The 18633-nt window shown below is 37.9% G+C and overlaps 1 protein-coding gene across 2 annotated transcripts in view; it reads left to right on the top strand.

Moving 5' to 3' along the window:
• Nucleotides 1-18633, top strand: part of LOC150084630 (lysosomal-trafficking regulator-like) — an 813382-nt gene that overhangs the window by 121767 nt on the left and 672982 nt on the right. For both annotated transcript variants that reach the window (XM_090375369.1, XM_090375368.1), the window contains exon 5: nt 12906-13034. In XM_090375369.1, coding sequence (XP_090231495.1) covers nt 12906-13034 — 129 coding nt within the window. The remainder of the gene's footprint in view (nt 1-12905; nt 13035-18633) is intronic.

The following is an 18633-nucleotide window of genomic DNA, read 5'->3' as shown; positions in this document are numbered from 1 at the left end:
AGGCACCATTAATAGGCTTGTTCAGTAGACAGAAAAAAATGGGCTTTGACTCCCAAAGAAAGGAACAACAACTATCTATTTTTTATATAAATGTAATTTTCATCATTATTCAGATTTACAATTCAGTTATCATCCATTTATTTTTAAATGTAATATTAGGTTTCTTGGTCTAATACTAGATAAAAAATAAAATAATAAAATTTTCTACAGCTTATTAAATTCAGCCTGTTTAAAGAAACTAAATCTGCTTAGGGTAATTTCTGGTATGTCAAGGTGTGCAGGTCATTACATTCTGCTGCTCCTGTACCATTTATTAATTAGAACTCGACTGGAGTATGAGTTCTCCTGTATGTATCTCATCCAGAAAAAGTGTATTAAAATGGCTTGATCCTGTACATTGCAATGCTCTACAAATTGCACTAGGGCCTTTTCATACATCATCAGTTTAGAGTCTATATGGAAGTACATGAACCTCCACTACATCTTTGTTGGTATGCTTTACTATTAAACTGTGCAGCTAAAATCAGAAGTTTCCCAAATCCTGCATGGCAATTCATGTTCACAACAAAATGGGATAATTTATATCGCTTTGTGTAATTAGTCTACAAATTTTATCTACATGTTGGAGACTAAATTTGTATAGCATAATTCCAGACGTTAGTGCAGCTATACCACCATGGCAAATACCCCTAGTACACATTTCCAAGAATGGGGAAAGAATGCACTTCCAAATTTCAGTGTCAAGCAAATCCATCCACTCACTCTTTAGTTTTCCAATTTCACTGAAATATTCACCAATGATTCCAAAACAGACAGTAAAATTGACATTTTAAAGAAGAAAATCTCAACTTGAAGTTTTCTAGTTATAGTACAATAACAGTAGCAGAAAACATTATTAATTCTATTATACTTAGTGTTATATCATAACTGCTCTGAAGTGGTTTACAGTGATGTGGTTTTCAATTTTCCCTCTGATGATATATCAAAATAACTAAAACACCTGGTCAGGGAAAAGGCAATAACAAAATATATGTGACAACAAATTATTATTGTCAATGTAGTCAATGAGAGATCACCACCATGGAAAAAAATAAAAAAATGGAAAAAGACTTTTGCTCTACAAATCCAAAACTTTTTTATAAGCTTAGAAAAAAAAAAAAAAAAAAATTAAAATACCATTATTAAATGAACCAGTGTAATGTAGAAGGCATTTCAAAAACATATTCATCAATTATAGTCTTAGCTGTAGTTGTACGAAACATTATAATGTTTCAGCTGCTCTCTTTGGAGTACAGTACGTACGTTGCAGAATTGTGTGCTGTCCTGATCTCTTTAAACCCTCAAACCATTATCTATACCAATTCCTTAAGCACTGTATCTGCTTTCTTCAGTGTAAATTTCCTTCCAGTGATCCCTTACTATAACACATTCAAATAAAGTTAGTACATCTTCATACAAATGGACAAAAAATAATTTTTTTGTTGGATATCTGGGAATGCTGGATTATAGGAAATGAATAACCACACTTTGCTTCCAAGAATGCCAGTCTTATACCATTAGACATCTGGATACCTTGTACTGATGACAAACATCACACAAGGTACCTATAGAAAAATATAGCTATCAATTTCAGGAACACAAAAGCAATAAAGCATTCCAGATTAAGAATGAATACAAGCAGTGACTATCATGCTTAAGGGGAATTGGAAAGAAGTCATACTTGCTAGATTATGCATTCGGCGCACTCACCTAATTCATAGCTACCTACTCACATGCAACAATTTCTGGCCATGGGTGCCAAGCGAATTCGAGGTCAAGCGTTCATATTGCGAATTAAATAGTGATTTTTCTTAGAGACAAAAGTTCCTCTTAAGTTATATCGTTTTCTATCAACAGTTTCATTTATAAATCAGTTCTACACTTGGAAGATCTCAAGTAAGGAAACTTACCTTTCTTTTTTATTATTTATATTACACACTTTACTAATTAACTAACCCTTCTAACTGCTTGGCTTCCAAGCAAATCGTGCAGCACTTCTCTTGCCTCCCTGTTGTGGGGCCAGAAACCTCGGCAAAAAAAAAGACCTCTTGCCAAGGGCGAAAAGGCGCAAACATGGCAAATACAGACCATGTCGACACTGAAAATGAGGTCAAGCAGTTAAAAGGATGATTGGATGGAACAACACTGCCCATCTTTCTTAACCTTCCACTCTCTTAATAACCAGCCTATGAGTAAATTGTCTCCATTTGTTATACAGAAACATCTGGAGGGTATTGCAGGATCTCCCAAGATGGTGAAGAGACTGCAATCAGGAGACTTACTTATAGAAACCGTGAATCAAAGACATTCTGAAAAGCTTTTAAAACTAACAAGCTTTGCTGGCATTCCTGTAAAAATATCTCCTCATGCAACCCTAAATTCATCTAAGAGTGTCATATCTAGTTGGGATATAGTAAATGTCACCAAGGATGAAATAACCCAAGAACTGCAGGGACAGAATGTAATTGAAGCAAAAAGAATAATGATTAAAAAAGATAATCAGCTGGCACCTACTAGAAATATTAATCTTACATTCAATACGCCTAACTTACCCTCCGCTGTAAAAGCAGGTTATTTATTATGTCGCATCCACCCCTACATTCCTAACCTTTTAAGATGCTATAAATGTGCCAGAAGTATGGCCATTCTCAAACTGTATGTAGAGGAATTCCTGTCTGTCCCAACTGTAGATCCTCAGACCACATATAAAATGACCTGTCCAAATTGCAAAGGCAACCATCCTGCATATTCCAAGACATGTGAAAAGTGGAAAACCGAGAAAAAATAGCAAAATACAAGGTTGAGAACAAAGTCAGTTACCAAGAAGCAAGAAAAGACACTGGTCGGCCAGTTTTCCAAAAAAAAAAAAAAAAAAAGACAAACAAAAATTTGAATGTCATAAACCAGTCACCTTCAGAAAGCAGTCGGAATCAGCTCCATCAACTAAACACAAATAATGCCTTGTATTTTACAATGGAACTGCAGAGGCTTTCATTGCAATACAGAAGATACCCGAGATCTAATTAATCTTTATTCTCCAGTTGCTCTTTGTCTTCAAGAAGCATACCTAATCATGCAAATTTCCCCTTTGATAAAGAACTCTTGCCTTTATCGAAGAGATCGAAATACAGCTAATGCAGCCCATGGTAGTGTGGAAATCTTAGTTAATTCAAAGATCCCAACTAAACATGTACCACTTTAAACGGAAATAGAAGCCGTTGCTGTTCGTATAACTCTCCACATTGCAATAACACTTGTCTCAATCTACCTACCACCAAACCATACTTACTCTTTAAAAGACCTTGAAGATGTCTTCATACAAATAACTCCACCTCTTTGTATATTAGGGGACTTTAATGGTCACCACCCTTTATGGGGCACTACTAAATTAGATAGACGGGGTCGACTAATTGAAAGCTTTTTAGAGGCACTAAATCTCACCATACTTAATACTAGTGCACCCACACATGTACAGCTCCCAACTGGATACACCCAGCAATAGATCTCTCAATTTGTTCTCCAGTACTGGTCCTGATGATAGAGTGGTACATATGAAATAATCCTATGGGCAGTGACCACTTTCCAATAGTATGCAACTTTTTGATAGCACCAACTCCTTCAACTCAACCCTGCAGAAATTGGAAATTTGTCTGTGCAAATTGGGCAAAATTTCAGTCATCAATTGCTCTTGATGAGCAAAAAAATCCGCCTCCAGCCTATTGATAACGTGACAAATTATGTCACGTTGCACCTTTTAAATGTGACTAAACACACAATAGGCCTGACGTAGCCGAGTGGTCAGGAGCGAGAGTGCATAGCACGCGTTCTTTGAGTGAACCGGGGTTCAAGACCGTGACTATTAAATACGATAAAATGGCCTTGGCGCATTATAGCCATAGAAGCTAATGCGCCAAAAAAAAACTAAAACCAAACCAAACCAAACACACAATACCACTAACTAATCCGCCGGGCCGAAAGCATTATAACTACTGGTGGAATGAGGATTGCACCAAAGCAAAGAAGGCCAAAAATAAAGCTTGTAATTTATTTCGGCTATGTCCAACCACACCAAATCTCATTAATTATAAGAAATTAAAGGCAGTAGCTTTTAATTTCTTTAAGAAAGAATCCTGGACCCGTTTTGCATCAAGTATCAACAAAAACACTGACACCAAAATAATATGGAAAAAAATTAGACAGCTTTCTGGTAAGTTTCCTACCGTACCTTCTCCAGTCCTACCCTGTAATGGGCAAGATTTATCTAGTCCTTTGGATATTGCAAATGCATTGGGCAATACATTTGCTGAAATCTCAGTGGGCTCAGCTTATACTTCATCGTTTCAAAGAATTAAAAACACTGCAGAACAGCATTTTTTTAACTTCCAAACTGCCCCCCTTCTGCCATATAACAAACCCCTATAATATTCCGAATTCTTGCATGCCATCGGAACAGCCCACCGTACCAGATGGGATCTATTATGTTATGCTACAACATTTTGATGACAGAGCTTTGCCCTCCTCACCTGGTTTTTTACAATCGTGTTTTTCTAGAAAATGTTTATCCAGCTTCTTGGCATCATTCTACTGTTTTTGCTTTCCTAAAGCCTGGAAAAGATCAAACCAATCCCCATAGCTATAGATCAATATCCGTCTCAATCTGCCTCAGCAAAATTCTAGAAAAAATTATCCACAGTAGACTTGTCTGGATCATTGAGTCAGAACGGTTAATGAGCAATAGTCAGTATGGCTTTCATCAAAACAGGTCATACTTGGACCTTATGGTTAAGGCTGAATTTTCCATTCGTAATGCCTTTGTTAAACATGGACATCTAGTAATGGTTTCCATAGATATAGAGAAGGCCTTTGACACCAAAGGCGGCATGGTATACTAAAAGATCTTTATTCTCTTGGTGTCGGGGCAACCTTCCTAGCAGTATAACCGCAGTAATTTTTTGCACCAGTAAAATCTAAATCAAATCAAATCAAATCAAGCAACCTTCCTATATTTGTGAAGAATTTTCTACATACTACATAGTTTCAAGTTTGATACCAGCAAGACCTTTCTGCAACATTCATTCAGGAAGAAGGCATTCCACAGGGATCAGTACTGAGTGCCACTCTTTTCGCTCTCAGAATAGATTCTGGTTTGGGTTTTTTTTTTTTGTTTTTTTTTAGGAGCATTAGCAACTAAGGCCATATTGCTCCGGGATATGCGGTGGTCATTCCCTGACCTTTCCACATCCTCTGTATTTGGTGGTGATGGGCTCGAACCCCGGTTTAATCAAGAAGCGTGTGCTACGCACTGCTGCTCCTTCCCACCTGGCTACGGAGGTGCCTAGAATAGATTCTATTACTAAAGAACTTCTAAATACCGGTAGGTGCTTACTTTTATGCAGATGACCCCTTTCCATCTCCTGTCATTCCCAAAACATGAGATCTATTGAATGAAAGCTTCAGATATCACTAAATAAAATACAGCAATTGGACGGCATCAACAGCTATAGACTTTCACAGCAGAAAACAGTTGCTATCCATTTTTGTAAACAACGCGTGCCATTTGGATCCTGAAATTCATATCTGTAATATCTCCATCCCAGTAGCTAATAACATCAGATTTCTAGGACTAATCATGGACAACAAGCTAAATTTCTTAGAGCACATTAAAAAATTACGTACAGCCTGTCTAAAAAAAAAAAAAAAATAAATATACTTAGAGCACTATCTTCCCTAACCTGTGGTGTAGATCGTACCTCCCTGCTTTGATTATACAGAGCATTAATCAGATCCCGTCTTGATTATGGGGCTCCCATTTATGATTCTGCCAGAAAGAGTGCATTACGCTGGCTTGATCCAGTTTAACACTGTTCACTGGGGATTGCACTTGGTGCATTCAGAACATCACCAGCACACGGCCTTTACATTGATGATCACGAGCCCCCACTATCTTTATGTAGGAAATCGCTATTGCTGAAGTGCTCTGTTAAGATACAAAGTTCTGCCTCGCATCCCATTCAGTCGTACCTTTTCAATCCACCATTAGAAAATCTGTACAGAAATAAACCTAGCATAGTAAAACCAAGCTGGCCTTTGCCTTCTTGAACTAATGCAGGTTTGGAATGTTTCCATCCATTCCATACAACAGGTAGTAACTTATACTCAACCACCATGGGTTCCACCTCCTAGGCGCCTCCGTAGCCAGATGGGAAGGAGCAGCAGTGCATAGCACACGCTTCTTGATTAGACCGGGGTTCGAGCCCATCACCACCAAATACGGAGATGCGGAAAGGTCAGGGAATGACCACCCATATCCCGGAGCAATATGGCCTTAGTTGCTAATGCTCCTAAAAACCAAATAACAAACAAACAAACAAACAAACAATCCACCTCCTATACCGAACTGTGACGCTTACCTCTGTCAATGGTAATTTTTTGCAAGCATCAAATATCAGACAACTTCATGCAGTTCATACTCAAAGATATATTGATTTTTTACCAATATACACAATGGCTCTAAATCAAGTTCAAACGTTGGAGCAGCTGCAGTGTTTCCGAATACAATTGTATCAGCATTCCTTCCATCTGAATTCTGTATCTTTTCAGCTGAATTATTCACAATTAAACTAGCTTTACAAAATCTCTCTTTTGACCAGTCTTTAAAATCAGTAATTTACACTGATTCCCTCAGCTCAATCAAGTCATTGTATAATTCCTGAGATAAAGTTCACTTTGTTATTAATGAAACTAAAAGATTATTACTGCAGATTGAAGAACACCACAAACTAGTTACCTTCTGTTGGATACCAGCCCCTTCTGGTATTTTTGGCAATGAACTGGCCGATAATGCTTGAAAAAACACAACCATCTTGCATTTAATCAATGTCCCTGTTCCAGCATCAGACTATGCACTAATGACTAATGCTGCATGCCTATCAGAATGGGCAGCATTATGGCATTCTCAAACAAATAATAAACTCCTTCAGATTAAAGAGGATCCAAAAATCTGGCACTCTAGTGTCCGTGCATCAAGACAAGAAGAAGTAATCCTTTCAAGAGCAAGAATAGGTCATACTCACCTAACCCACCTTCATTTACTCACAAGAGATGATCCACCGCAGTGTCCTCATTGTTATATAAATATGACTGTTAAACACATTCTCCTTGACTGCTCCTATTATAAACAAGACAGAATTTCAACCCTGCAATTGTTGGTTAACATTCATCTACCAATAACTCTAGAGAATATGATTGGTTACAAAGCCAATATTTCTGAGTTTTTCCCGCTTCCTCAAGTAAACTGGAATTTTTAATCTTTTCTGATTAAGGACCTTACTGACTATACAAGACTTTCTGATTTCCATTTTATAATAAACGAATAGGTGCATTATAGCCAAGTAGCTTATGCCTCATGAAACCCCCATAACAACAACAGCAACAATTCCTCCAGTATGCAGCAACTATCAAACGAAACTCACAGTAAAACATCTGATCATCAAATGCCAATTATATAAGAGAATGACAAGTAGCATTCTCATCTACGTTCCTCTAATCAGCTAACATTATAGCAGATTCTGGAAAACCAACGAGATGTTAATAATCTTTTCACTTTCCTAAAAATAATAAACAAATACCATCTTCTGAATCCACCTGTTTAATGGACCAAATGTACTATCTAAGACTATAATCGATGCATATATTTTTGAAATGCCTTATACATTACACAGGTTCATTTAATAAAGGCTATTTTTTTTTTTTTTTTTTTCTCTAAGCTTATAAACAAGTTTTGATTTGTAAAGCAAGTCTTTTTTTCCTTTCTTTTCCATGGTGGTTATATCTCATGGACTACATTGACAATCATAATTTGTTGTCACGTATGTTTTGTTATTGCATTTTCCCTGACCAGGTGTTTTAGTAATTTTGATATCTGATCAGAGGGGAAAATTGAAAACCACATCACTGTAAACCCCTTCAAAGCAGTTATGATATAGTGCTATGTATAATAGAATTAATAATGTTTTCTGCTACTGTTATTGTACTTTCACAAGAAGACTTGAAGTTGAGATTTTCTTCTTTAAAATGTATTTTGTTTATAAATATGAAAATCACATTTGCTAATCAAATGTAAATGTAATATTGCATTTATATTTGTTCATATGTTTTATTTATGATGAGAATTCTTAATAGCTGTTTATTTGGTTTTAGTTGTATTATTATACAGTTTGTCCAGAAAGATAATAACAAATTGAGAGTAGGAGCGTGCTATAGGCCTAATGGCTCTGATGAGTATAATAAGAAACTATACAGGGAAATAGTGGGCCAGTAAATCAGACAGTCTTATAATGGGGGTTTTTAAATTCCCAGATATTGACTGGAATTTGGGGGCTGGTCACTCACACAATAGCAAGGCTTTTGTGGATTTATTGGATGATTGTTTTCTACATCAGCATGTTCGGGAGGCAACTAGAGGGAGTAATACTCTTGATTTGATTATCAGTAGTGATTCTTCATGCATAAAGAATCTGCAGATAAATGAACCACTAGGTGGCAGTCATCACAGTGTGCTGAAGTGGGATTTACTCAAAGAGGTAACTACCATTAGGGGTAAAGGGAAGGTTATTGCTTTCGTAAAGGCGACTACGATGGACTGAGACAGTATTTAAATTCTATATAGTGGGACCAACTGATGATGTTACCAACAGCAAATGCAAAATGGGAAGCATTCAAAAAACGTATCTTGGAAGCTACTAGGCTTTACATACCAATTAAGAAATATTGTTCAAGGTTTAGGCCTAAATGGATGTCAGATGAACTAATGAGCCATATGGCAGAGAAGAAAAATGCATGGGATACAAACAAATTAACACGTGACACAGAAGCCTATGATAGATACAAGTTGATCTGTAATCAAGTTACAAAGGAGGCTAGGCAGGCGAAGGCAGATTACGAGAAATCTTTGGCAAGGGATGCAAAGAAAAACAGCAAAGAGTTCTTTACCTATGTAAACTCTAGAAGGAAAGGGATGAATCAGATTGGTCCATTGGATATTGATGGTTCAACAGTTGATGATCCTACTCAGGTAGCTAACAATAACAAACTAAATGAATATTTTGCATCGACATTCACACGTGAGGAGTTATTCAGCGAGGGGAATGCCAGAGGTGCATTCGCCTCTGGCAGTAAGCTAGAGAATCTTGTAATAACTGAGAGTAAAGTAGAGGAGAAATTGTTGAAGATAAACACAAGAAAGGCACCTGGGTTCGATGGGATCTATCCAGTTATATTAAAGGAGGCAGCAAAGGAAGTAAGCAAACCCTTAGCCATAATTATGAGAGCTTCCTTGGACTCAGGGGAGGTACCCATGGACTGGAGATGTGCAAATGTGACCCCAATTCACAAAGGAGGATCAAAGGCTGACACAAGTAATTATAGACCTGTGAGTTTAACTTCTGTTCCCAGAAAATTAATGGAGGCACTGGTTAAAGAAGCACTGCAGGATCATCTAGACAAGACTTCAGTTATAACTCGGACACAGCATGGTTTTGTTAAGGGGAAGTCTTGCCTGACCAATTTGATTGGATACTATGATGCAGCCACAAAAGAACTGGATGCAGGGAATAACTTTGATATTATATACTTGGATCTTAAAAAGGCTTTTGATACTGTCGCACATGGAAGACTGCTGCACAAATTGGAGCAGTGTGGCATTGGAGGCAAATTGCTGCTATGGATAAAGGGGTGGTTGAGGGGGAGAAGACAGAGAGTGGTAATCAGTTGACACTGCTCATCGTGGACTAATGTTCTTAGTGGAGTCCCTCAGGATTCAGTATTGGGTCCATTATTGTTTTCTGTATTTATAAATGATATTGATGATGGTATATCAAGCTTAATGTGCAAGTTTGCAGATGATACGAAGGTTGGCAGGGTTGTCAAGGACACTACGCTGCTGCAACAGGATCTGGAAAGGTTGAGCAGATGGGCTGAGAGGTGGCAAATGAAGTTTAACACTGACAAATGTAAAGTACTACATATGGGAAACAGCAACCCTAGAGCAACGTATCAACTCTGTGGTACTACACTGACAGTGGTAGAGAATGAAAAGGACCTGGGGATGGCTGGGCAAGAAGATATGAAGTTTTCTGAGCAGTGCAGACGGGCTGCAAGAGTAGCTCATGGTGTATTGTCAATGATATATAGGAATTTTTCTAGCAGGGATAAGGTGGTGATTATTCCCTTGTATAAGGCAATGGTCAGACTACACCTAGAGTACTGTATACAGGCCTGGAGCCCTCATTTCAAGAAGGAAGTAGAGCTGCTAGAACGAGTATAGAGAAGAGCAACAAGATTAGAGAATGCTACAAAAGGGGTGCTCTTACGAAGAAAGGCTTAAGTTTTGCAAATTACAGTGTCTGGAGACTAGGCACCAGCGAGGTGATCTGATAGAGGTGTACAAAGCCTTGAATGGTTTGAGCATGCTCAATGCTGATGGGATTCTTCCTCTTGTTCAGAGTAATCACCTGAGAGGGCATAAATTCAAATTGAGGAAAGACAGATGTAGGATAGATGTGCGGAAATTTGCCTTTAGCCAGCGGGTGGTTGGTTGGTTGGTGGAACAGACTTCCTTCCCTTGTCGTGGAAGTTGATAGCCTAAATAAGTTTAAGGCTCAGCTGGACATGTATTTCGAACAAACAGAGGGGTGAAGTGGAAGTGGTTATTTTTCATTTACTTATTTTATTTTATTTATTTTTATTTTTTATTTTTTTTGGCTGATGCTTCATAAGCTTGCTTTCGCGCATCAAATGCCTCTACTAATGCTAATGCTAAACATTGAATTATTCCTGTTAAGAAAAATACAAGGCATTTTCAAGTTATAAGATCTCCAAATTTATTTCTCATAAAGTATCCAAGATAGAGAGATGACACTTGCCTCACTTTTCAACATTGTCTACTTGAAGTTGCACACATTTTTCACACCTGTTCTTTCCAGCCGTGAAGGCTGTAGCAGAGCTTTTTGAGGTATATTTAGCCCACTGGTAAATAGCAGAAGCAGCTGCTTGTCAGCTAGGAAATCTTTTGCCATAAAGCGCATCCTTCATCATTGGGAACAACAAAAAAGTTACTAGGTGCAAGATCAGATGAGTATGGATGATGTGGGTTAACCTCAATTTTATTTTCTTTAAAGATTTTTAAAGTTTCCAAAAAGAATAGGGTGAACCATTGTCCAAATGGAAACAAATGTAATTCAGTCTCTGTAGATGTTTTTTCTGAAGTGCTGGGAGGAACGTTTTCTTCAGAACTTCATCATATGAGTTTCCTGTCACTATAGCTCCCTTGGGTACACAATGTGTAAGGATTATTCCATCAATATTCTAGAAAACAACAAGCATAATTTTTTCTGCACTTTTTTGGAGTGGTGAATCAGTGTACTTCCATTGGGCAGACTGATGTTTTGTTTCTGGATCGAATGGTAGAACCAATGTCTCACCCATCATGACAGTTCAGGAAAAGAAAGATCCATTCACTGCAGCACATCAAGTGAGCATTGCTTCACACAAGTTGACACAAATGTCTTTTTGTGTGTCTTTTGATGAGTGAAAGGTACCATTTTAAGTAATATAAACATAATATGCTGTTTAGGGTACTGCAATTGTGCTTTCATCTTCTGAAAACATTCAGAACTAATTGGCAGTTAGACTAAAAGCAGTCTGCACATATACTTCAATTATTTTGTGAGAAATAAATTGGAGACCTTATAACTTGAACACACACACACCTCTTGTAGCATTATAATATTGGGATGTTTTCCATCCAAATCCCCAGATAAAAGCTGCTGTGAATATGAAATGGCAACAAAAGGATTGTCTTTTCTGTAAGTGTGTGTGTGTGTGTGTGTGTGCGTGCGTGCGTGCGTGCACGCGTGCACACTGAGGCACACAACTACAATCAGGTAACATAGTAGTTCTAGAAATACAAGTATACATGAAGCAAGAGTTCAGATCTCATCTGTTCTCTAGCATAATGGTCACTTCCAAGACAGAATTGATTTCAGGAGACAATAAAGGCAAATATACAAAATATAGTGAAGGAAAAGGCAGTGCTTTGCATTGAAATAAATAAAAATATTAATGATTTTTTTGCAAGATTTCCCTAATCCCCAGAACATACTCACATGTTGATTGTGCCATCAAGCTTAATGGGTATAAATTAATTACCCTAATGAATACTTTAATTTCTTGGAAGCTTTATTCCTCAATTTTTATAAGTGTGTGATGTCTGACTGATGAAGGGAATAATTTTATAAATGGATGTTAGATTCACTATTTAGACCAATTAATTCATAACATTCCTTGTTTGGTCAACATAAAAACTTTAAATATTCTGGGATAATGCTGATTTCCATCACTTACAGAAAAAAACATGTCAATCTTGTAGATTTTATTAAGTTGCCATCAGTGCAAATTTTTTTTTTTTCATTAAAATGGTAATAACTTGTTGACAGCTACCCAAACATTTTTAAATGAGATTGGTGAAATTCCCATTTATAACTTCCTGCAGGCACTACTGAAGAATGAAATGTATGCTTTAAGACCCTTTAGCAGTACAGAAAATTAAAAATTGTAGATTATTGATGCTTATGTTCACCAGAAATCTACATTAAAGGAATATCTCTATATAAACAGACACATTTCAAATTAAGCATAGATATTGACAGGAGCCACCTTTGAAATCATTTGTTAGGATCTTGGGAATTTCAATTAATATAGCACTGTGATGTGATCTTTTTTGTTTGCATAAACGAAATTTTCTGGGTCTATATCAAAGTGTGCTAATTTTTTTTTTTTTTTTTTTTTTTTTATTATCAATTTCATAGTTTGGAAGATTATTGCTGTACCTTTTAGCTCCAGATCAATTGCTGCAACAGCGATGCTGTGTTATGGATTTGTTAGCAGATCAGAAATGCATTGATATTGTTGAATTATCCATGAAGTTTTCCCCTGAGGTATGATATTATCAAATATTTATAATTTTTTAATATGTTAGGATATAGTTATTTCTTGCTATATAACAGGGATGGCCAGCTAGATGACCTTCGGGAGCTGCAGTAGTGGAAGGCATATGGGAAAGAGCTGTAATAAAACGCATACTTCTCCACGAGCCAATGGCTCCATCTATCATATGTAGCATCTCTATGATAAAATGCTTTAGACGTACGTATGGTTCAATCAGTTTTTTAAAGGGCACAAGTTAATTTGTGTGAATATTATTAGTATATTGATGAATTTTCTGAAATCTAAGTCTAGAATTTAAAAATTATTCTTTGCCTCCATTTGCTTTGTAACACCCTCATCAGATTGGTGCAGCATGATCTACTTAATAAATGCATGTTGTGATGATAGATTCCATTATTTTCTATGACACAGAGGTTAAACTTGTATGCCTACATTAATGTTTGAACTCCCCTTGTGAATAGGATATGAATAAGATATAGGGTTGAACTGGTAACATTTACCCATTTCTATTCTGTAAATACTTTTACTGACTCTAAGACTACTCTCATTATGATGAAAGCATTATAAAATAATTTAACTCTCAGTAAGTATTAGAGAGATTAGCATTAGCATAGGCATTTGATGCAAGAAAGCAAGCTTATGCAGCATCAGCCAAAAAAAAAAAAAATAAATAAATAAATAAAAAATAACCACTTCCACTTCACCCCTCTGTTCGTTCGAAATACATGCCCAGCTGAGCCTTAAACTTATTTAGGCTATCAACTTCCACGACAAGGGATGGAAGTGTGTTCCACCAACCAACCACCCGCTGGCTAAAGGCAAATTTCCGCACGTCTATCCTACATCTGTCTTTCCTCGATTTGAATTTATGCCCTCTCAGGTGATTATTCTGAGCAAGAGGAAGAATCCCATCAGCATTGAGCATGCTCAAACCATTCAAGGCTTTATACACCTCTATCAGATCACCTCGCTGGTGCCTAGTCTCCAGACACTGTAATTTGCAAAACTTAAGCCTTTCTTTGTAAGAACACCCCTTTTGTACCATTCTCTAATCTTGTTGCCCTTCTCTGTACTCGTTCTAGCAGCTCTACTTCCTTCTTGAAATGAGGCCTCCAGGCCTGTATACAGTACTCTAAGTTTAGTCTGACCATTGCCTTATACAAGGGAATAATCACCTCCTTATCCCTGCTAGAAAAATTCCTATATATCATTGACAATACACCATGAGCTACTCTTGCAGCCCGTCTGCACTGCTCAGAGAACTTCATATCTGCCTGCACAACCACCCCCAAGTCCCTTTCATTCTCTACCACTGTCAGTGTAGTACCACAGAGTTGATACGTTGCTCTAGGGTTGCTGTTTCCCATATGTAGTACTTTACATTTGTCAATGTTAAACTTCATTTGCCACCTCTCAGCCCATCTGCTCAACCTTTCCAGATCCTGTTGCAGCAGCGTAGTGTCCTTGACAACCCTGCCAACCTTCGTATCGTCTACAAACTTGGACATTAAGCTTGATATACCATCATCAGTATCATTTATAAATACAGAAAACAATAATGGACCCAATACTGAACACTGAGGGACTCTACTAATAACATTAGTCCATGATGAGCAGTGTCCATTGATTACCACTTTGTCTTCTCCCCCTCAACCACCCCTTTATCCATAGCAGCAATTTGCTTCCATTGCCACACTGCTCCAATTTGTGCAGTAGTCTTGCATGTGCAACAGTATCAAAAGCCTTTCTAAGATCCAAGTATATAATATCAAAGTTATTCCCTGCATCCAGTTCTTTTGTGACTGCCTCATAGTATCCAATCAAATTGGTCAGGCAAGACTTCCCCTTAACAAAACCATGCTGTGTCCGAGCTATCAGTGAAGTCTTGTCTAGATGATCCTGCAGTGCTTCTTTAACCAGTGCCTCCATTAATTTTCCGGGAACAGAAGTTAAACTCACAGATCTATAATTACTTGTGTCAGCCTTTGATCCTCCTTTGTGAATTGGGGTCACATTTGCACATCTCCAGTCCATGAGTACCTCCTCTGAGTCCAAGGAAGCTCTCATAATTATGGCTAAGGGTTTGCTTACTTCCTTTGCTGCCTCCTTTAATATACCTGGATAGATCCCATCCACACCAATTGCCTTTCTTGTGTTTATCTTCAACATTTTCTCCTCCACTTTACTCTCAGAGATTACAAGATTGTCTAGCTTACTGCCAGAGCTGAATACACCTCTGGCATTCCCCTCACTGAATAACTCCTCGTGTGAATGTCGATGCAAAATATTCATTTAGTTTGTTAGCTACCTGAGCAGGATCATCAACAGTTGACCCATCGATATCAAGTTGACCAATCTGATTCATCCCCTTCTTTCTAGAGTTTACATAAGTAAAGAACTCTTTGCTGTTTTTCTTTGCATCCCTTGCCAAAGATATCTCGTAATCTGCCTTCGCCTGCCTAACACTCCTTTGTAAATTGGTTACAGATCAACTTGTATCTATCATAGGCTTCTGTGTCATGTGTTAATTTGTATGTATCCCATGCATGTTCCTTCTCTGCCATATGCCTCATCAGTTCATCTGACATCCATTTAGGCCTAAACCTTGAACAATATTTCTTAGTTGGTATGTAAAGCCTAGTAGCTTCCAAGATAAGTTCTTTGAATGCTTCCCATTTTGAATTTGCTGTTGGTAACATCATCAGTTGGTCCCACTGTATAGAATTTAAATGCTATCTCAGTCCATTGTAGTCGCCTTTACAAAAGCAATAACCCTTCCCTTTAGCACTAATGGCAGTTACCTCTTTGAGTAAATCCCGCTTCAGCACACTGTGATCACTGCCACCTAGTGGTTCATTTATCTGCAGATTCTTAATGCATGAGGAATCATTACTGATAATCAAATCAAGAGTATTACTCCCTCTAGATGCCTCCCAAACATGCTGATGTAGAAAACAATCATCCAATAAATCCACAAAAGCCTTGCTAGTGTGTGAGTGACCAGCCCCCAAATTCCAGTCAATATCTGGGAAATTAAAATCTCCCATTATAAGACTCTCTGGTTTACTGGCCCACTCTATTTCCCTGTATAGTTTCTTATTATACTCATCAGAGTCATTAGGCCTATAGCACACTCCTACTCTCAATTTTGATCTCCCAATGCTTATGTCAAACCAAACTGACTTGACACTGCACTGTCCAGCGATGTCCACTGGCTTCACTTCCTTGGATTTTATGTATTTCTTAACTAATATCATAAAACCCCTCCTCCCTTCCTATCCAGTCTATCCTTTCTGTAGACGTTCCCCAAATTCCAGTTCTGCATTCCTTATATCTGTGTGACACCACGTCTCTGATATCCCAACTGTATCTGCCTTTGATGTTTTGAGCAATACCTCAAATTCATCAAATTTATTTACTAAACTCCTAGCATTGGTGTACACGCAAGTATACATGCCCCTATTTCTATTCTTAGCTACCCTAACACAACCCATGTGTTTACTTGTACCGCAATGACTCCCAGCAGTCTCTGAAATATCCTGCATCTTGTTTTTCAGGCTTCTGCTCATTCCAGTAGAAGCAGTGCAAGAATCTCTTTCACCTCTGCCAGTGGCTGCTGTTAATCTATTCGTCTTTGTCTCCCCCCAAGCTAGCAGTTTTCCGACCCACCTAACCCTGCCTCGATAGCATCAGCAAATATTCTTGCACCCTTTCTATTTAAGTGTATCCCATCCCTGTAGAAGCAATCTCTCTTGTTAACAAGTACAGACTAGGCTTAAAAAAAATTCTACCCCTTGAGCCTTTCACGATCTTTCCAGGGCCGAATTGATCGACAGGGCTCTCATCATATACTCCCTCCTATCGTGTCTGGGCAGAATTGCAGACACTTTTAAATTAAACCCTATTTCACGGCTTTTTTTCAACAGTGACCTGTACTTGTTAAGCAATTTTGCCGGTCTCCTACTCTTGATATCATTAGTGCCAACGTGTACAACTATATCACATTTTGTGCCCTTAAAAGATGATATCTGCTCTACAACGTCATCAACCTTTACCCCTGGCAGACATACCCTGGTCCTGTTCCACCTATCCTTTTTACAAAGCATGTTCCCCGTTTTCCTGACAATAGAGTCACCAACAACTACTAGTTCCTTTGTGACCAGCGCATTCTGCATTGGGCGTTGCCGCTGTGTTGCACGATGATCAAGTGCAAGCTCTGGTGTTGATGTGGGCAGCTGAGAGCTTGATGGGCCCCTCAATTTAGTTCCTTCGAGGACATCCACCCTGTCCTTCAACATCTTATATAGGCCCATAAGAACGCTGAGTTGTTGCCTGATTTCGATACACTCCTTGCATCGCACACACACAAAGACATCCCCCATGGCAATATCATGTCCCATACCTGAATGCTCCACAAACATCATGCAAGCTGTGCATTTTAGAAGGCTGTGATTCAGAAGGCAACTGCCCCCCCCCCCCTCAGTTCTCCTCTGAGTCACAGCACTTCCATTAGCTTGAGCCTTTTGTTTTGCTGCTCTGGTTCGAGTCATGATTTGTTTTAATTTAATAAAATTTTAATTTCAGTTTATAACCCTAACTTATCTCCCAACACATTTATAACGGGATATATATTTTTTAGTGTCAAGTATTAATTATCTCCGAGTTCCCTTTATATAACTTCCGTATCAGTTATGTATTAATTAATTATGTTACTTTTGTAATCTAGTCGGTATATGTATTTAGTTAAAAGTGCAATTTAAATGCCAACGAAGTTCAACAAGTTTAATAGATTTTACCGATCACTGAAAATATTATAACCTATACTATACTAACGCTATCTAGGTTCGAAAAAAAACGATCGTATGACAAAGATAAAGGTGGGAAGTTACGAACGGTAAATCTATGGATACTTAAGTATTAATTAACTTTCAATCTCGCTGTCTCAATTCAGAATAAACTACCGATCCTTACTAGGTCTATAAGCTACTTACAAAAAATAATTTGATGCAAATAATATTCAATAAGCAGCTAAATATGGTTAAAAAACTTCTCGTTCAACGGAGTTGCGACTTGTAACACGTGGATACCCTCACCGATACTTTTATGCAATTGCAAGGCCGAGTAAAGAATAAATACACCAAATTAATCAGAAAAACACAAAATAAATCTATACTACTAAATTTAAATCAAAAGTTTTAGAAAAACAATAATTTCAAATCAATAAATAAGAAAAATCCACTTAGCGGCTTTGAACACATCTGGCCCCTACTAGCCTCGTCAGCCAGGTCCTATTCCCCCAAAGTTTCTCGGTCACCATTGGCATTGCTCCTGCCTCCACATGCCGGGGCCAAAACCTGGGAAGAAAAACTATCTATCCCAGGGCTAAAGGAGCAAATATGGGTAGGCAGGCCAAATATGGGCACTTCTCCCCAGACTTTCAGAGAAGACCATACCTAACCGCACAGCTGATGATCTGGAAACCAACTTAGTAAAGCAACAGAAAAGAGAAATATGTCAAAAATCAAAACCTTTATTTCTTATCATACACTCTTCTGGAGAGTAGATGTTTGGAGGAATTTCTTTGTTCTT

Source organism: Mastigoproctus giganteus, chromosome 6, assembly GCF_048544385.1.
Source record: "Mastigoproctus giganteus isolate SK-2022 chromosome 6, ASM4854438v1, whole genome shotgun sequence".
Lineage (NCBI taxonomy): Eukaryota > Metazoa > Arthropoda > Arachnida > Uropygi > Thelyphonidae > Mastigoproctus > Mastigoproctus giganteus.
Note: the sequence above shows the minus strand (reverse complement) of the source record. Positions and strands in the feature narration are given on the sequence as shown.